We start from the raw sequence: 20,108 nt of genomic DNA on the forward strand, positions 1-20,108 counted from the left end.
ACAAGCCTTGCTGTCGCCATCACCCCAAACACCATGTACAGCTCTGTAACCTCATTTGAAGTCTGCAAGAACACCCTTAGAGTAAGAAGCCTTCCAGAAATTTAACATAGTTCTGAGAGCCAGTTTTCTATAACCATATCAAACAATTTTTCATAGTTCAAAAGACAAAATACAGTCATGTTTCACACAATGATGTCAACGACAGATCATATATGATAGTAGCTCCATTGCCACCTAGTGACATCATAGCCGTCGTAATGTCAACATCAGGTCTGTGGTGATGCTGCACAACCATTCTATAAAAGCACAGCACATGCAGTTACAGTAGTAAGTTATACCATCTAGGTTTGTGTAAGTGTGCAGGATGATGTCTGCACAATGATGAAATCGCCTAATGACACATTTTTCAGAATGTATCACCACTGTTAAGTGGCACATGACTGTACAATGAATCCCACTTGAGTTTGTCTTCGATCCTTGAAAGCAGCAAAATAAATCAATAAATGTGCCTAACACTTACCACATAATAAAATCGTTTTGCGAGGGTATGTATGAATATTATTTTGGCTAGAGCAGCAGTTCCATAAAGACAAACGGAGACATAGAAGTGGTTATACCATGACAAAGACTGTCCAATCAGAGAGACGAACACTGCTATTATGAGAACGGTCACCAGGCTAGTGAACCAGCTTATCAGAGTGATGCCAAGTCCACAGAAGAAGTCCTTCATGTAGTTAGCCACTGATGAAGAGAAAACACAATGTGGAGACCACCATTTTTATCAAACAATTTCATAACCAATCAGAGGTAAAGAGGCAAACATTAAAAAATAAAATGTACCATGTAATTGAAAAGTATTGAAATGGCCCAAGGATAAGGTTTGTTAAATACTAGAACAGGGAAGGTATTAATGAATAACATTCAAGTAACATTTACCGACAGTCTGTGGGTACTAAAGACTCAAAGAGATAAGGCTTCCAGGAATAGTTGAGATATATTCCTGATTGTGGAAGTGGGTAGTCTTAATCTTCATCCCTTTGGAATACTTTGTGTATCAAAATATCAGCAAGAATGGAAGACAAAGTTCCACATGAGGACTTGCTAAAAGAAGCTACCGCAGGAAAAGAACGAGCACAGGAAATAACTGATGATAAAGAATTATTTAAATTAACTGCTAAATGTTTCACCTTGTAATAGCACATACCAGCTTAGACTATAAAACATTTCAAGTAAAAGGGGACCAATTTAACTAGCAGCAGTTCATTCATACTTCAGAATAGTGTGCTATTGGTCTATAGTATAGACAAGGTGTTTCAATGGGACTTTTCACTAAAAGTCAATCTATACAAACTATTTTTCAATAGCTCCTATGTGGTACTTCTATGGAGTGCTTAAGTACATAAAAATTGCCTGCTTCACCAAGACTAAAAGTATAATGAGTATATTAATCTGTTATTCATTTAGAAGTATCTTACAATATAAATCAAACATTATTTTTCTTAGGACTTTTAACATCTTGGAAAGATACAAGCAAACTGACTAAAAACTTCAGGCACATACTGTACCCATGCCAGTACTGCCGTTCTAGGGGAAAGTACTTACTCTTATGTTTGGGCTGCAGAAATTTTTTGCCCAGGTAAAAGACAGCAGCCATTACCACCATGTAGTTAATTATGGAGCCAACACGAGAAGGGTAGGCAATGACAAAGAGGCCAAGCACATCAAAGAAGACCATGTTCCCATGTCGATACTTAGAAGAAGAAACCAACATATCAGATGTAGCTAGATATTTAAGAACTCCTAAAATGTTGTCACCTATTAGTAAAGAAAAGAAAGATAAAGTTGAATAAACCAACTGGTGTCCGAGCAAAGTTATACCTAGAAATAATGTGATAAGAAACAGCACTCTACCACCTTATTGCTCTATCCTACTTTTCTTACTAAGTTTTTCAAATAAGCTTCAAGCTCCTACTCTGTTTCCTCTCCGTTTAGAAACTCAGCCAACTAGCCTTCATCCTTTCCTATCTCTTAGAACTATTCTCTGATCAGTCGTACCGTCACTGCTGACAAACTCCACAGTTGTTTCTTAGTGCCTATTCATTTACTATATAGTTAACGCAGCAGATGCTGCTGCTGCTCTAAATACCAAAATTCAGTGGTGAGCCAAGAGACAAGGCCTCTCATGAGTCACTAATTTACTAAGAATTAATAAGGAATGTCAATTATATCTGAATAAAAATAATTAATAAGGACAGGTACTAACATTCCCCATGAGCATATTATTGGAGACTAATGGAGTTTGGGAAGTCAGAGGAGCAACCCCAAGAAGTGATATTTACAGCTCACTACAATGGGGGACAGTGTCCAGTCTGAGAACTGCATCGATGAAGGACCTGAGGAGGGAAAGTTCCAAATACAGAAACAAAAGTCATGAATGAGGAGAGAGATTATTCAGCAATGATGGGGAAAATCATTACAGACAGCACCTAGCACATTAGAGGTCTGTAATGAATATTTTTTATATCAGTGAATGAATGAAAGAGCTTTAACACAGGAGCAATAAAAAGCCTTGAATGATTAGGCCTTTCCTCCTGTTGTTCATCCCATCCTTGACTTTCTCTTCTTTTAGCTTAAGACACCACACTGTCTGACCACAGAATTTCTTACACTGGCTCCCCTGCCTCCCTAAGAATGTGTTAAGCTCAGGTTTAGTCCTTACCTTTGCTTTGCTCTTCCAAAAAACATTTCCATTCTCTACACTTTTTGTGGTATGCTCAAATTCCCAAACCCATAGACCAAGTTCTGAAAGAGCTCTACCACTGTATCTATATTTTCATCTGGTCAGTTCACAGACACCCTCAGTCTTATATGTCTGACACACTCATGGTTTCCATGCCGCTCTGCTCTGGATGAGGGTCACCTTCCCACATACCTGCTATAGTCAATGGCATTCTCTCTCCCTAGCCAGGTAGGCTTAATACTTTGCAATCATCTTTGCTGCCATCCATTTGATTCAACCCTTCTAACTTGTCAAGTCTTGTTGAATTTACATTCGAAATGTATCTAATTTTCCATCCCTCACCTTTCCTTTCTATCTTTTGTCAACACCACAGTCTAGGTCCTCATTATTCCACACTTAAGTTATTGTCTCCTGGCTTAAATTACCTGACTCATCGCTCTCCCCACCTTCCACCATCCACTCCAGACAGCATCATGAGACTAACAGCATTTAAAGAGCATGTAAAGCCATCATTCGTTCATGTACTCAGGCCTTTAATGGTTCCTTATTTCTATGGCATCTTCCTGCTGATTTTACAAACCTCCTACTATTTTCTCTACCCCTACACCTCATTTCCCTCTATTTCTGAAAATATAACTTCCACTACACTGTAGTCTGACAATCTACTCACCAACAACCACCACCCCCAACACACAAATACACCCTACCTATACTATGTTCTTTCTTGGAACATACTCTCCACTGGGCCAAATCCTACCAACTCTTTAAGGCTCAGCATCAGACTCCCCTCCCCTGATTACTCCACCTCTCTCTGGAGAGCACTTAACTCTCTTGCCCCTGTGTTGCCCTGATACATGTCCTGTAACCCTCTCACCAGTCCTCACCACCCAACCTTCGATCGAGTAACTTTTCTCCCCCTCGGCAAGCTGCCCAAATGCATTGGTGCCACCTCCAGTGTACAGCTTCCATTTTGGCTACATTCTCGTCACTCGGCAATCCTACTAGAGCCCTGGGTCAACGCCCTTTCCAATTTCCACAATGAACAATCGTATGCTCTTAATTGTTAAACTAGACTTCAAGGCTAAACTTTAAGCCCTCACATCTCTAACACCAAAGCCCCAGCTCATTCATACCATACACTGCCTCCCAAATGCTTAGGCCACAAAATATTTATAGATTTACAGGTCATCTCTAATATTCCATCTTACCATATATGAAAAGTCTGAATTAGAATAAAATCATCTCTAATATTCCATCTTACCATATATGAAAAGTCTGAATTAGAATACCAACCTGCTCTCTGAATGGAATCTGTTAGAATTCTGTCCGCTGTGTCATATTTGGTATGATAAATGTATCCATTCTCAATAAAAGCCAAGTCTATTCCTGAAACATATATTTAAAAGAGGTCATTTTGCTTTAAAGATCAACCTTGTTTTAGGCCTATTTGTTTAATGTATTAAATTTTTAAAAGACAAAATGTCAAAGCAGTGGCATGATTGCTTTGTCACAGTTTTGGAAGCAATTCTCTCCCAAATTCTTACAGAATCTATAGCTGTGGCACATAATTCAATACAGGAGTGAGGGAAGTTTACTACTGCACATTACAAGGTGCACAGCAAGGAGTAGGAATACTGAGCTTGGGAGGTCATCAAAACTTTGCCATCTATCAGAGCCAAATTTTAACTTCAAATAAGCTGTACAATCTACCAAGGGTGTTGGCAAAGCTAAATAGCAATAAAAAGTCAAAGAGCCTGCCTGGCCAGTGTGGCTTACTGGTTGAGCGTCAACCCATGCACCAAGAGGTCGCCAGTTCGATTCCCGGTCAGGGCACATGCCCAGGTTGTGGGTGCAATCCCCAATACAGGACATGCAGGAGGCAGCCAATCGATGTTCTCTCATCGATGTTTCTCTCTCTCTCCCCCTCTCCCCTCATATCTAAAATCAATAAAATAATAAAAAGTCAAAGAGCCCTGAAAGATCTGTTACCATCTTTTGGGAATGAACTGCTAAACAGTTCTTCTCTGTTCTTTTGTCACACTGTGGGGCAAGATGAAATGTGCTAAAAAAGCAAGCATTTAAACTAGATCAGGGTTTAAAAAGGAAAGGAAAATATCAGGAACTTAGTTTTAGTGAGGCAGAATACACAGCTCTCACATAGAGAATGTGCTCTCAGAAAATGCTGTTTATTCACAAACTTCCAAATGTAAAACTTGCTACTAATTAAGCATTGTCACCCAATAGCCCATAACAACGGACAAAACACCTGGAATGTTTCCAAAATCCCTGTAGATACGGAAATCAGTATCTGAAGGAATGATGCCACTCTGAAAAACCTCCTGGGCCACCACAGAAGCAAAAGGGTGTTTAGCTGCTGAAACATAAGCTTGGACCAACCAAGGATTTTCAGGACCTGAAATGAAACATGACACACAAGGTTAATATGTTAATTTTTTAACATACTAATTTTTTTGTTGTTGTTGTTAATTCTCACCTGAAGGTATTTTTCCACTGATTTTCAGAGAGTGGAAAGGAAGGAGAGGGAGAGAGAGAGAAACCTCAATGCAAGATAGACACATTGATTGGCTGCCTCTCACATGACCCCCACCAGGATCAAACTTGCAACCCAGGTACATGCCCTTGACCAGAATCGAACCCACAACCCTTGGTTCCATGGGCCAACGCTCTAACCGCTGAGCCAAACTGGCCAGGGTAACTTACTAATTTTTTAAGCACACCTAAAATAGTTACTGTGGTGGTTTAAAAGAAAGATCCAGAGAAGGTTTATTTTTTAAATCATTTTCTTCTGTATTTTCCTACATTTCTCTAGTAAATGTGTATGACTTTTAGAATGAAAAATAGCCCTAGGCGGTGCTGTTCAGTGGTTAGAGAGTCAGCCGGCACACCAAAGGGTTACGGGTTCAATTCTCAGGCAAGGGCATGTACCTGGGTTACAGGTTTCATCCCTGGCACTGGTTGGGGCCCATGCAGGAGGCAACCAATCGATGTGTCTCTCTCACATCAATGTTCCTCTCCCTCTCTCTTCCCCCGACTCCCTTCCACTCTTTCTAAAAAAATTAATGGGAACAATATCCTCAAGTGAGGATTAACAGAAAGAAAAATAAATAAGTAAACAGAATGAAAAATAACCTTTCAGAAAATAGAATTATTTTGTATTATAAAATAACACTATAAAGAGTTTGTTTAAAAATGAAAAACCACTCTAAAGTTCCTCGTCTTAAGATAAATGATCATTTTCATATTTTCAATTTTCAAAAAAATGTATGACTGTGTACATAGCTATACTCATAGTATATATACCCTCTGTACATTGCTCTTTCACATAACATTATATAAGCTGAATGCATCTTTTCAATGTGCTAGATATTATACTGGTCATTTTCATAACTGCAAAGCACTGAATTATACCATAAAGTCCCTTATTACTCATTTATAATTTTATAATTTTTATCATTAATAATTCTACACTAATATCTTCATGCATACACATCTTGTTTTCAAATGTGGCAGTCTTCTCTTTAGTATAGTGAGATAACTTGTATTATTATTCCCAATTATTCACTCCTCCCTCCCATATAACTTGTTAATGGCCTTCCTGTGGAAACAGCACATATACTTCTTCACCCTGTTCACTGCAGGCTTGGCCACATAGATTGCTTTGACAGATAGACTGTCAATGGGAGACATGAACTTCAACCATAAAGACTTTTAGAAGCCATCACATGGTCCATCCCTCTCATTAACTTTGGCCATGAGATCAATACATCCTTGATCGAGGCTTCTCCTTTAGCCTGGATCCCAGAATGAATAAGATACATGGGCCCTGGCCAGTGTGGCTCAGTGGTTCCAGGGTCGTGGGTTCGATTCCCAGTCAAGGGCATGTACCTGGGTTGCAGGGTTTTTTTTTGTTTATCCTCACCCGATGACATTTTTTGATATTTTGTTTAGATAGAGTGGGAGGGAGGGAGGGAGAGAGAGAGAGAGAAAGAAACATCGATATGAAGGGGACACATCGAGTGGTTGTCAGCCACATGACCCAACCAGGGCCAGGGACAAACCGCAACTGAGGTATGTGCCCTTAGCGGGAACCGAGCTGGGGTCTCTCCAGACCGGAGGCCAACGCCCTAACTGCTGAGCCAAACTGGTCAGGGCGGGTTGCAGGTTTGACACCCGGCCCCAGTCAGGGCTGTGTAAAAGGCAACCAATCGATGTGTCTCTCTCACATCGATGTCTCTCTCTCCCCCCCTCCCCCTCTCTCTCTCCCTCCCTCCCTTCCACTATCTAGAAATCAGTGGAAAAAAATATCCTCAGGTAAGGATTAAAAAAAAAAAAAGGCACATGGAACATAAAACCATGAAACATAACTGCAGTTATCCAGGAACCAAAATATAACATGAGGAAGAAATAAGCCTTTGCTATTTATAATAACCCACTGAGATTCACGGGCTGTTTGGTACAATAAAATTTAGCAAAAAGTTGACTAATGTAGACAGATAAAGTAATTGTATTTCAGAGAACCTAACACTATGAACACTTTAATAACTCTATAAATCAAACTGCTTTCCTACAGAATAAAATGGCCACACAAGAAGGGAGGAAGATGTAGAGAAACACTGTGGAACCAGTTACCCAGGTGACCCAGATACTGTGGTTACCAGACACAGATTCTTAAATAACTATGATTAATATGTTTGAAAACACAGATACACAGATGATAAGATTTTCACATCCTGGTCAGGCAGCTCAGTTGGCTACAGCATTATCCTGATATGCCAAGGTTACGGGTTAAACCCCTGGTCAGGGATATACCAGAATCAACCAATGAACCCTGGCTTGTGTGGCTCAGTTGGTTGAGTGTTGTCCCAGGCACTGAGAGATCACCGGTTCAATTCCCAGTCAGAGCACATGCCTGGCTTGTGGGCTCAATCACTAATAGAGAGTGGCAGGAAGCAGCTAATTGATGTCTCTCCCTCTCCTTTCCCCTCTAAAATCATATTTAAAAAAAAAAAAAAACAACCAAAATGCATAAATAAGTGGAGCAACAAATCAATGTCTTTATCTTCTCTCTCTCTCTCAAAATCAATAAATAAAATATAAAAAAAGAATTTTGACAGACAAGTGCAAACTCTTTTTTAAAAGAATCAAATGAAAACCCTAGAACTGGAAATCAAAATAACTGATGCTAAGAATTTTAATAGATGGTTTAATAACAAGGCTAAACACAGCAAAAGAAAGGATTATAGATCAACAGAATTAAAACACAGAAATAAAAAAGGATGGAAATAAGTATGAGAGACATATGGGATACAGTAAAAAAAGTCTAACATATGACTAACTGGAGACAGAATGAGGCAGATCAATGTTTAAAGAAATAATGGCCAATAATTTTCCAAAACTCACAGAAAATATAAAGCTTCAAATTCAAAGAACTCTACAAACCCCAAACAGAATGAATATAAAGATAAAACACACAGCACCAAGACCATTGCTTTTGAATGCCATTGTCGACTAAAAGGAGTAGATTCCCTTAGAGAAATGGCTAGCTCCAGACCTGAGGCTAGGAAAATACAAGATAAGTCAGAACATCTTGTGCGGAAAGCAAGAAAGTGCTCAAAGGAACATGTCAGAGAAATGTCAAAAGGTCTCAGGCACCAGGTGAAGGTGCTGCCTTTGGTCTAAACTAGAACAATCCATGCATGAAAATGATATAAACAATACATAATCTACAAAACAAAATAAAAATACTGAAATAAATACACAAATAAAGAAGAATAGGAAGCATTCCTTCTAGAATTCCAACTATTAACTATAGATGGAATGATGGAGCTAGAAAACTCAGCATCTGGCTAACGTTACGGTAAAAATGCTTCGGGACGAGGATAAATGATTGCTAAAAGTAGGATCCAAGTTTCATGAGAAACGGGATATTTAGTTTCAAAGTACCTATTACAAAAAGTAAAACAGTAATTTTACAAAGTAGAAAAACGTAGCAAAAGCCATAATTAAAGGCTCAAAAGTTAATGTCATCACGAATCAGACATCACGTGATGATGGGGAAACAGACTTTAAAAACATCATGTTAATGCCCTGGCCGGTTTGGCTCAGCGGTTAGAGCGTCGGCCTGCGGTCCGGAGAGACCTGGGTTCGGTTACCGCTAAGGGCACGTACTTCGGTTGCAGTTTGTCCCCGGCCCTGGTTGGTCGTGCGGTGGCAGCCACTCGATGTGTCCCTTTCACATCGATGTTTCTCTCTCTCTGTCTCTTCCTTTCTCTCCCTCCCACTCTATCTGTACAAAAAATGGAAAAATGTCCTCGGGTGAGGATAAAAAAAATAAATAAATAAAAAGAAAAACATCATGTTAAAATACTAGTATTAAAATAATAAAATTAAATATTAATAATTAAAATTATACTATTAAAACCATATTGAAAGACACATAAAGCTCAACTATGAAGGAAATAAAGTATAAAAACCAAAATAATCGAAATAATGGCTACTCTTAGGTAAGTGGTAGGGTGCTGTATTTGAGAAGAAGCAGGTGGGAGGCTGTAGTAAGTCTATTCTCTTTCATGAAAGGAGGTTAAAGGGGTACTCACCTGACAATAATTAAGTTTACACATTCATGGTTTTGTAATATATCTGATAAAATCTAATAATTACATGCTATGTTTGATCCTGAATTAGAACTCAGATTAAAAAACTACTAGGACATTACTGGAACAACTGGAGAAATCTGAATATTCACTGTTCATCAGATAATAGCTTTATATTAATGTCATATTTCTTGAGTGCTTTAAAGGTACTTGTATGAAGAAACATATCTTTGTTCTTTATCTTCTGAGATGATTATGGTGAGATGATTCTTCTCCTTAACTGCGATAATGTGGTGAATTATAGACTGATTTTCAAATATTAAGCCATCTTCATTTACCATTCAGTAAAGTTTCAGGACATAAAATCAATATATAAAAATGAGTTGCGCCCTGGCCGGTTTGGCTCAGCGGTTAGAGCGTCGGCCTGCGGTCCTGAGAGACCCAGGTTCGGTTCCCACTAAGGGCATGTACCTTGGTTGCAGTTGGTCCCCGGCCCTGGTCGGTCGTGCGGGTGGCAGCCACTCGATGTGTTCCTTTCACATCGATGTTTCTCTCTCTCTCTCCGTTCCTCTCTCTCCCTCCCACTCTATCTGAGCAAGGAATGGAAAAATGTCCTCGGGTGAGGATAAAAAAAAAAAATAAAAAAAATGAGTTGCACCCTGGCCGGTTGCTCACTGGTTAGAGCATTGGCCAGAGGACCCGAGAGTTCCGGGTTCAGTTCCCACTAAAGACACATACCTCGGTTACAGTTTGTCCCCGGCCCTAGTTGGGGTTATGCAGGTGGCAACCACTTGATGTGTCTCTCTCACATTGATGTTTCTTTCTTTCTCTTCCTCCCTCCCTCCTGCTCAAAAAAAAAAAAAAAAAATTTGAGTTGCACTTTATACACTAATAATGAACTGTCAGAACAAGAAATTTAAAAAAATACAGCAATAGACTTCCGGTCAAGATGGCAGCGTAGGTAAACACGGTATTGCGTCCTCCCACAACAACATCAAAGTTACAACTAAACTACAGAACAACCATCATTCAAAACCACCTGAAATCAAGCTGAATGGAAGTCCTACAACTACAGAATACAAGCAGCAGCCACATCCAGACCGGTAGGAGGGGAGGAAGGGCGGAGGCCCAACGGGCTGGTCCCACAGCCACGTGTGGCGGATAGAAATCAGCAGGAGTCCTGGCCAGTTTGGCTCAGCGGTTGGAGCCTCGGCCTGCGGTCCAGAGAGACCCGGGTTCAGTTCCCGCTTAGGGCATGTACCTCGGTTGCAGTTTGTCCCCAGCCCTGGTTGGTTGTGCAGGTGGCGACCACTCGATGTGTCCCTTTCACGTCGATGTTTCTCTCTCTCTCTGTTCCTCTCTCTCCCTCCCACTCTACCTGAACAAAAAATGGAAAAATGTCCTCGGGTGAGGATGATAAAAAGAAAAAAAAAAGGAGGATACCTTGGCTGGGAAGGTCCTTCCTAAGGACTGAGGGGTCCCCGTCCCACACCAGGTGCCCCGCTCAGGGTTCCAGTGCCAGGAAGAGAATCCCCATAACTTCTGGCTGGAAAAACCAGCAGGAACTGAGGCTCAGGGAAGCTGATGCGGCTGGAGCCCTAGGCAGCTCCTTAAAGGGCCCGCGAACGGACTTATCAGACTCACTCCCTCTAAGCTTGGAGGGGAGGCAGCTCGAGGGGCACCAGAGACATACAGGGAAGAACTGAGCTGTTTGGCACTGGAGCGAGGGCTGGAGAGGGGGCTTTCTCCAGGACAAACGTGCTGTCAGAGGCCTTTGTTCCTTTGGTGAACCCTTCTCTGGGGCAGCAGATAGTCACCATATCTGAGACTCCAGCAACCTATCTCACACTGGTAGCCCCGCCCTGGTGATTCCCTGAGGCCCTGCCCCACCCATCTTTCAGGCCCACCCAAGCTGTTGCCACTTGCTTAACCATAGGATTGGCCTGTCTTGGATCCTGCTTCAGGTTTTTCCTAAATTCTTTCAAACAAGCAGCATCTGGTCTCAGCTAGCCACATACTGCTCATTAAGTAATACACAGAAACAAACACAGGGAGGCAGCCAAAATGACGAGAAAAAAGAAAAAGGTCCCAAATGAAAGAACAGAACAAAACCCCAAGAAAAGAACTAAGCAAAATGGAGATAAGCAACCTAACAGATGCTGAGTTCAAAATACTGCTTATAAGGATGCTCAATGAACTTAGTGAGAACCTCAGTGAACTTAGGGAGGGCCTCAAGACCATAAAAAAGGACCAGTCAGAAATGATGGATGCACAGTCAAAAATGAAGAATAATTTACTGAATAATTTACTGAAATAAAGAATAATTTACACAGATACAATAGTAGAGTACGTAAATACAAGAAGCAAACCATCGATTTGGAATATAAGGAAGCAAAAAATGCCCAATCAGAACAGCAAAAAGAAAAATGAATCCAAAAAAATGAGGACAGTGTAAGGAGCCTCTGGGACAACTTCAAGCATGCCAACAGTCGCATCTTGGGGGTGCCAGAAGGAGAAGAGCGAGAACAAGAAATTGAAAACCTGTTTGAAACAACAATGGCAGAAAACTTCCCTAACTTGGTGAAGAAAACAGACATTCAAGACCAGGAAGCACAGAGTCCCAAACAAGATGAACCCCAAGAGGCCCACACCAAGACACATCATCCTCAAAATGCAAAAGGTTCAAGACAAAGAGAGAATCTTAAAAGCAGCAAGACAAAGGCAGCTAGTTACCTACAAGGGAATTCCCATTAGACTGTCAGCTGATTTCTCAAAAGAAACTTTGCAGGCCAGAAGGGAGTGGCAAGAAATATTCAGAGTGATGAAAAGCAAGAACCTACAACCAAGATTACTCTATTCCTGCAAAGCTGTCATTTAGAATCGATGGCCATATAAAGACTTTTCCAGACAAGAAAAAGTTAAAGGAGTTCATCACCACCAAACCGTTATTATATGAAATGATGAAGGGTCTTTTTAAAGAAAAAGATAAAATGTATGAACAAACAAAATGGCAATGAATACATATCTATCAACAATGGAATCTACAAACAAAATGAACAGGTGGAACAGAAACATTCTCATAGATACAGAGAACATTCTGTTGGTTGCCCGATGGGAGGGGGATTGGGGGAATGGGTGAAAAAGGTGAAGGGATTAAGAAGTACAAATTCATTGCTAGACTGACAAACCTCAAAGAGAAAGGGGTTGGGAGGTGGGAAGAAATAAATCAAAGAACTTATATGCATAACCAATGGACACAGACAATAGTGTGGGAAAAGGTGGGAGTGGGGTGGGAGTGGGGAGGAGGGGGTCAATGGGGGAAAAATGAGGAACATCTGTAATACATTCTACATTCAACAATAAAGATTTAAAAATAAATAAATAAAATAAATAAACTAATTAATTTTAAAAAATACAGCAATAAAAAACAATAAAATCTTACCACTAGCAACAACATGAATGGACTTAGAGGGTATTATGCTAAGTGAAATAAGTCAAACAGAGAGAGATAAATACCACATGATTTCATTTATATGTGGAATCCTAACAACAAATTAATGAACAAATTAAACAGAAATAGACTCATAGATGAAGAGAACAAACTCATTGTTACCAGATGGGAGGCTGGGTGAAAAGGTGAAGGAATTAAGAAATACAAATTGGTAGTTACAAAATAGCCACAGGGATCTAAAGTACAGCATAGGTAATATAGTCAGTAATATTGTAATAATTATGTACAGTGGCAGGTGGATACTTGAATTATCAGGGGAATCACTTCATAAATTATATAACTGTCTAACCACTATTCTGTATACCTGAAACTAATATAAAATATTGAATGTCAACAGTAACTGAAAAATATAATTTAAAGAAAGAAAACATTATATAGAACAAAAAAGACCCCAAATAGCCATAGCAATCTTGAAAAAGAAGAACAAAGTGGGAGGGATCACAATACCAGACATCAAGGAATACTACAAAGCTATCATAATCAAAACAGCCTGGTACTGGCACAAAAACAGGCATACATATCAATGGAACAGAACAGAGAACCCAGAAATTGATCCAACACACTATGCACAATTAACATTTGACAAAGGAGGCAAGAGCATACAATGGAGAAAAGACAGTCTCTTCAACAAATGGTGGCAGGGAAATGTACAGCTACATGCAAATAAATAAAACTAGATCACTAACACCATACACAAGAATAAACCCAAAATGGATAAAAGACTTAAATATAACTCATGAAACCATAAAAATCCTAGAAGAAAATGTACACAGAAAAAATCTCAGACTTCATACATAGTGGAACTTTCACTGATAGATCTCCTAGGGCTTAATAAATGGGACTACATCAAGCTAAAAAGCTTCTGCACAGCAAAAGAAACAAGCATCAGAATGGAAAGGGAACCCACTCTCTGGAAGAATATATTTGGCCAATGATACATTGGCTAAGGGGTTAATTTCCAAAATATATAAAGTACTCATACAACTCAACAAAAGGAAGACAAAAAATCCAATTTAAAAATAGGCAGAGGACCTGCCCTGGCCAGTTTGGCTCAGCAGAGTGTTGGTCTGTAGTCTGGAGAGACCCGAGTTCAGTTCCCGCTAAGGGCACGTACCTCTGTTGCAGTTTGTCCCCAGCCCTGGTTGGCTCGTGCGGGTGGCAACCACTCGATGTGTCCCTTCACGTCGATGTTTCTCTCTCTCTCTCCCTTCCTCTCTCTCCCTCCCACTCTATCTGTACAAAAAATGGAAAAATATCCTCGGGTGAGGATAAAAAAAAAAAAAAAAAGTTATAGTAAAATCAAAGGACAGATAAAGGGCTTTCCAGACAAGAAAAAGCTAAAGGAGTTCATCACCACCAAACCAGTATTATAAGAAATGTTAAAGGATCTTCATTAAAAAACAAAAAAGTTAAAAATACAATAAAGTGGTAATAACTACATATCTATCAACAATTACTTTAAATGTAAATAGACTAAAACTGACAAACAAAATAGGTCCAGAGGCATAAAAGAATGGGACCGACTGACAGACCTGGATGGGGTGGCGGTGAGGGAGAGCGGAGATGGGAAGAGATTAACTGAAGAACTATATATATCTATATATATAGATATATAGTCATGCATAACCAATGGACACAGACAATAGTGTAGTAAAGGCCTAAGTTGGGGCAGGGCTGAGAGTAGGGGTAAAGGTGGGGAAAACTGGGGGAAATCTGTAATACTGTCAACAATAAAAATAAAATTTTTTAAAATGTAAATAGATTAAACGCTTCAGTAAAAATACAGGGTGGCTGAATAGATGAGAAAACAAGACCCTCATGTATGTTGTCTACAACAGCCTCACTTCAGATCAAAAGATACACAGGGACTGACAGTAAAGGGATGAAAAAAGATATTTCATAAAAATGGAAACAAACAATGCCCTGGCTGGTGTTGCTCAGCGGTTAGAGCATCAGCCCATGCACAGAAGGGTCTCGGGTTCAATTCACAGTCAAGGGCATGTACCTGGTTTGCAGGTTTGATCCTCAGCTCCTGGCCAGGGCTCCTGCTGGAGGCAACCGATTGATGTCTCTCTCTCACAAAGATGTTTTTCTCCCCTCCCCCCCCCCTTACACTCTCTCTAAAAATCAATGGGAAAAAATCTTCCAACAAAGATAAGCCCTGGAACTGATTGCTTCACTGATGAAGTCTACCAAAGAGCAGCCACATTCTATAACAGCTCTTACCCAGCTCATTTGACTTGAGACATTCGCACCGAAGGGATGCTCTCCTGCTGTCTGCCTGTGTCCTGAGGCCAAGGCCTCAAAAGAGGCAGTTGTGAGAGTATGTTCCACCAAGACCGCCACTGGGCCCTCACTCAGCCCAGATGCCTGGGGCCCTTGTCATGGCAGGACCCAGAGGTAACACAGGGAGGCCCAGGGCAGTTTGGTTCAAGCCAGGCCACCACTGATCGCACCTAACCAGCCTATGCCCGTGTGTGCGTGTGCATGTGAGTGTGTGTAAGAGGGGAGGGCCTGCTCAGGGCAGGAACAGGCTTGGGGTTGGGCTTGGGAACAGGCTTGGGGGCTTGGGGTCAGAAGCCTAGTCAGCTTGTTATGTTCACACCCCAGGTAAAGGCTGGCTGGGTACACATGGAGTGTGAGGAGCACCCTTTTTCTGATGTTTATCCTGAGCCCTGGAGGTGAATCCCATTTCCCCCGGGGGGAGGTCTGTGCAGACACAGGGCTGGGCCTGATCCAGGAGCAAAGGGTCCAGTGGGCAGAAGCAGCAGCGACTAGGGCCAGGTAAGTTCTTGGGTCCTCCCAATCGGCTTTGGGTCCCTGTCACTGCAGAGTTCAACCCAGGACACAGAGGAGCAGCTAGTCAACAAGAGACCCCTGCCCCATATCCACCAGTGAGGGGCAAGTGAGCCACATCACTGAGGGCCAGAGCAGGCCCAAAGAGCATATGGCCACCTAGGAGTCTGGGGATGGCTGGAGAAGGACTCCTCCCCTGAAGCTGCCCAGGCTCCACAAGCCTCCAACCTCAAAGCCACTTAAGTCTCCACAGGCAGCTCTCCCTGGAATACCATGCTGATGTTAAACAACCCTGGATGGAGGACCTGGAGCCCAAGGAGGCAGAACCCAAGAATGAGAAGGTAGGAGAGGTGGGAGTGAAATAGGGGACAGAGATACATGCAAGATTATGGGGAAGGATTGGTGCCAGACACACAGGGAGCACCCCCAGAAGCTGTCCAGAAGCAAAGACTGGTCTCAGACCACCCATGTGCTGGATTTCCAATAGAGAGTATGCCTTGTGGTAGGTCCTGGGCTGCGGCTGTATTCAGTCTTTGGGGGACACATGGAAGTGCAGGCATATAGGTGACCCCTCGCAAATCAAATGCAGGGGCAGACCTGGAGGGGTGTCCTGTTCCAGAGGTTGTACCATCTCTAGCAGCCACTTCAGCTGCAGCTCTGAAGCTGAGGCTGGCCTGGGCATCATCTCCTGACCTGAAGCCCCACCATCCCTGACTGAAGAACCCCCGCCCCCACCCAGACCTACCCTGGTTCCTGCCACAGAAGGAGCTGTCTCTGGAAAATATAGATCAGGGTCAGCTCTGGAGCTGCTTGTTGAAGGTGCTCAACCTGTCCCATCAGAAGAATGTGCTTTACCCCCACTCACTGACCTTTTTCTTCTATTTTCCTTCTTTCTTATGTTTTTTTCTTTTTCTCTATGACATGATTAAGTTTTCTATTTTTATTATGTAGGAGTTTTGGGGGAGTTGCTTTTATTATTTTTTGTTTTTAGCCTTCATTTAATGTTTAAATTTTAAAGTAATGGATTCTATAACACCTTCAAAATTATTAAATCTAGCCTTCTTGACTCATGATATAAATCACTACTGGCTAATAAATCAAGGCATCAATCTTTTATGCCTTCTAGTCCTTTTTAAAAATTATATAGCAGTGATTATTCTAGTCACTAAAAACTCCCCAAATAAATGTCTCTCTCTGAAGTGACAATGGAGTACTACCGAATACAAACCCATTTTAACTAAAAAGTTGCCAGGGCAGGCCAAGTGCCGCTGCACAGGGAAAAGGGCCTGTTAAAGAAGCTGAGTCCGGAGCAATCTAGCATACACTCTCGAGAACTCCAAGTCCAGGAGGCCTCTATTCTCCTTTAGTCAAATGTGGCAGCAATAATTACCAGCTTTCTGAAAGCCACCCCCACAAAAAAGCTAGCCTTTCGTAGAGAGTGGCATCTCGAAGTGACAGAGATATAGGGAGAGGTATCGGAATGTCAGGAAGCACCCAGAAAGTTTTGGGGTATTCAGTTTAGCCACAAGAATAAGCTACCAAAACCTAGAGGGAAAACACTATATAAAAACTCAGAGAAAAGGAGAAATATTCTCTCCAAATCTTCTGTAGGATGCCCCTCCAGAAAAATTAATTTTGAAATGTGGGCATTTTATTTTAAAATGAGTAGAACATTTAAATTGTACATGTGTTGCCAACTAAAGTAATCACACTGCAATGCAAAAGTTTAAACAATACAGAAAACTGTGAAGAGTCTAAATAAAGCAGTTCTGACAGTTCTGGTTTTAAATACATGAAGCAATGGAGAGTTCAAACTAGTTTTTTACATGTTGCCCCATCCTCCACTCCAGTCACACCCACAGTTCTACCAACTCATACTCACCATCCAGCAGTGACTGTCACTATACAATTTGTTTAATTCCTTCCAGATAATGCAATTATATCTAAAATGTACACAATTGTAGAATTTTTACATAAAACAACCTACATTTAGTAAAAAGAGCATAGATTATAAGCTAATCAGACCTAGTGAAAGTGAGGACTCAATAAATGTAAACAAAGAAATGGACTTGGGTCTCGACCTCACTACCCTAGGTAAGTGTGTTTGAATCTCTCTGGACTACATATATACAATACACACACACACACACACACACAGAATATGTATGCATTAATATATATGCACAGAAAAAAATTCAGGAAAAGTAGACTAAACCTTAGGATTAGTTTTTCTTTAGGTTATAGGAGGATAAGGGGCAGAGAGCTGTGATGATAAATTAGAAGCACAGATAAAAAGGCATTTAACATATAATACACTTCCAAGAGGGAAAATATACAAAGACACACTCCTGCCCATGGGGAGCCCTGACATTTTCAACAGAGGAAAGAAAGATGCACTGTGTCCTCTCTACTTACAGAACTTTTTTTTTTGCTTTTTGCTCTGGTGGTGGTTCTATCAAACGTTCCCCCTATCCTGACTGAATCTAAGAATTTGAGAAAATGGATAATAGTGTAGCACCTACTTACTCATATAGCTATTAGATACCAGCTTCTTCTCATTAGCTGGACAAATAGTAAGCAGAAAGGTCTGAGAGTTGAAAAGAAAGTAGAACCTTGCTTCTGACCTCATGACCTTGAGATTCTCAAAGGTTTAGCTGAAGTGAAATATCCATATATTTTGAAGGGTGAAAATTTAAAATAAGTTATATGGCGAATATTAAAATATGGTGTTGTGTAATGTCCGGCTGGTGTGGCTCAGTGATTGAGCATCGACCCATGCACCAAGAGGTCGCCGGTTCAATTCCTGGTCAGGACACATGCCCAGGTTGTGGGTTCGATCCCCAGTGAGGGGCATGCAGGAGGTGGCCAACTGACGTTCTCTCTCATTGATGTTTCTATCTCTCTCTCCCTCTCCCTTCCTCTCTCTAAACTCAATAAAGGAAAAAAATAAAATATGGTGTTATTTAGATTAGAAAGACATAATCAGCCTATCTTCATAACTTAAACAATAGCATGTCTGCAAAGAATGCTAAAAATCAAGTTCCTATATCACCTTACCTCTCCTAGCTCATCTCATGCCTCAACACACTCATCATTATAAAACTTACAGCAAATGCCACATCTCTGGCTAAAATGCATTGCCCAAACAGGTGGGAATGGCATGGAATTTACAATATCACAAAACTAAGCTTTGAATTCTGCTAAGAATTATGACAACTGATCATTGATAAGTTATCCTTGTAACGTATAACCTTGTTATCTTTAGAAAAGTTTAATCATAAAACTATTCTCAGGCTGATGAAATATTACTAGATTTTTATGACATTAAAATTAATGAAAAATTTAAAGTCCTTTACAGGTAACTTTTCTCATTTTAATTCATGAAATGATTATCATTTAATATAATTTATATCATAATCACCCATAATGGATAAAATAAAGTTTACCAGCTATATGACAATCTGGTTAGTTGTTAAGAACAAGAGCTCTGAACCTGGACTAGGTTTAAATCCTGCTGTGTCATTTACCAACTGTGAAACTTAGGCAAGTTACAATCTCTTTTGCCTCAGTTTTTTCATCTGTAAAATGAGGACGACAGTATTTATCCCTCATTCTGTTTTGAGAATTACGTGATTTGAACGTATATATAAAATGATTTGAACATTTGGCATATAATAAGCACTATACAAGAATTAGGTGCTATTAATATTATTTGGTTAAAAATTTTAACAAAGACAAGCTAAAACTATCTCGTGCTTTAAAAAGAATGTTAATTTCATTAGAGAGATTACTTATTTTCAAAAACTTTCCACTTATAAAAACAAGAATCACATTAAAGTATACAATGCAATTGCATTCAAATATAAAATACAGGGTGGGGCAAAAGTAGGTGTACAGTTGTTCATATGGAAAATAACGCAATAATTAATAAATAATAATATAATTAAGTCTGTGTTTTGTGTACTTACAACTATAAACCTGCTTTGCCCACCCTGTATTTTATATCTGAATGCAACTGCCTCACATACCTGTTTGGAATACAAGTTCTTTCCCTCCTACACCTGCTGCTTCCAGGTTAATAAATGCACGAATCAAGTTAGCCCAGGGGTGCTGAGTAATGAAACCATGACTGGCCTGAAGGAGAAAGAAAGAAAACAATATACGTCAAATAATCTACGATTATCAAAGTCTCTATTTTGCTTATTTTACAGACAAAAGGGGAGAATCATTTTTTCAAAGGCAGTATCTAAGACATGTATCTGTTTCTCTCTCTATGCATAATGGCTGTGTGCGGTCTGCTGAGTGGAAAGTCACCATCACAGAAAATAGCCTGATTTCCATGAGTGGTGCCAAAAAACAGCCTTATTAAGTGTGAGGCTGCACAAAAAAAGGGACAAATAAGAGAAGGGATGATCCACATGGCTGGGTAGTCATGCTGTGTGCCTGC

The 20,108-nt window shown here is 40.4% G+C and overlaps 1 protein-coding gene across 1 annotated transcript in view; it reads right to left on the reverse strand.

Annotated features, from left to right (window-relative positions):
• The window catches only part of ERMP1 (endoplasmic reticulum metallopeptidase 1), a 48,402-nt gene that overhangs the window by 21,087 nt on the left and 7,207 nt on the right, over positions 1 to 20,108 (reverse strand). Inside the window, exons 4-8 of the mRNA XM_036260355.1 lie at positions 19,690 to 19,795; positions 5,007 to 5,153; positions 4,034 to 4,126; positions 1,603 to 1,815; positions 521 to 741 (exon numbers count right to left, since the gene is read on the reverse strand). Coding sequence (XP_036116248.1) covers positions 521 to 741; positions 1,603 to 1,815; positions 4,034 to 4,126; positions 5,007 to 5,153; positions 19,690 to 19,795 — 780 coding nt within the window. The remainder of the gene's footprint in view (positions 1 to 520; positions 742 to 1,602; positions 1,816 to 4,033; positions 4,127 to 5,006; positions 5,154 to 19,689; positions 19,796 to 20,108) is intronic.

This window comes from Molossus molossus, unplaced genomic scaffold, assembly GCF_014108415.1.
Source record: "Molossus molossus isolate mMolMol1 unplaced genomic scaffold, mMolMol1.p scaffold_m16_p_14, whole genome shotgun sequence".
NCBI lineage: Eukaryota > Metazoa > Chordata > Mammalia > Chiroptera > Molossidae > Molossus > Molossus molossus.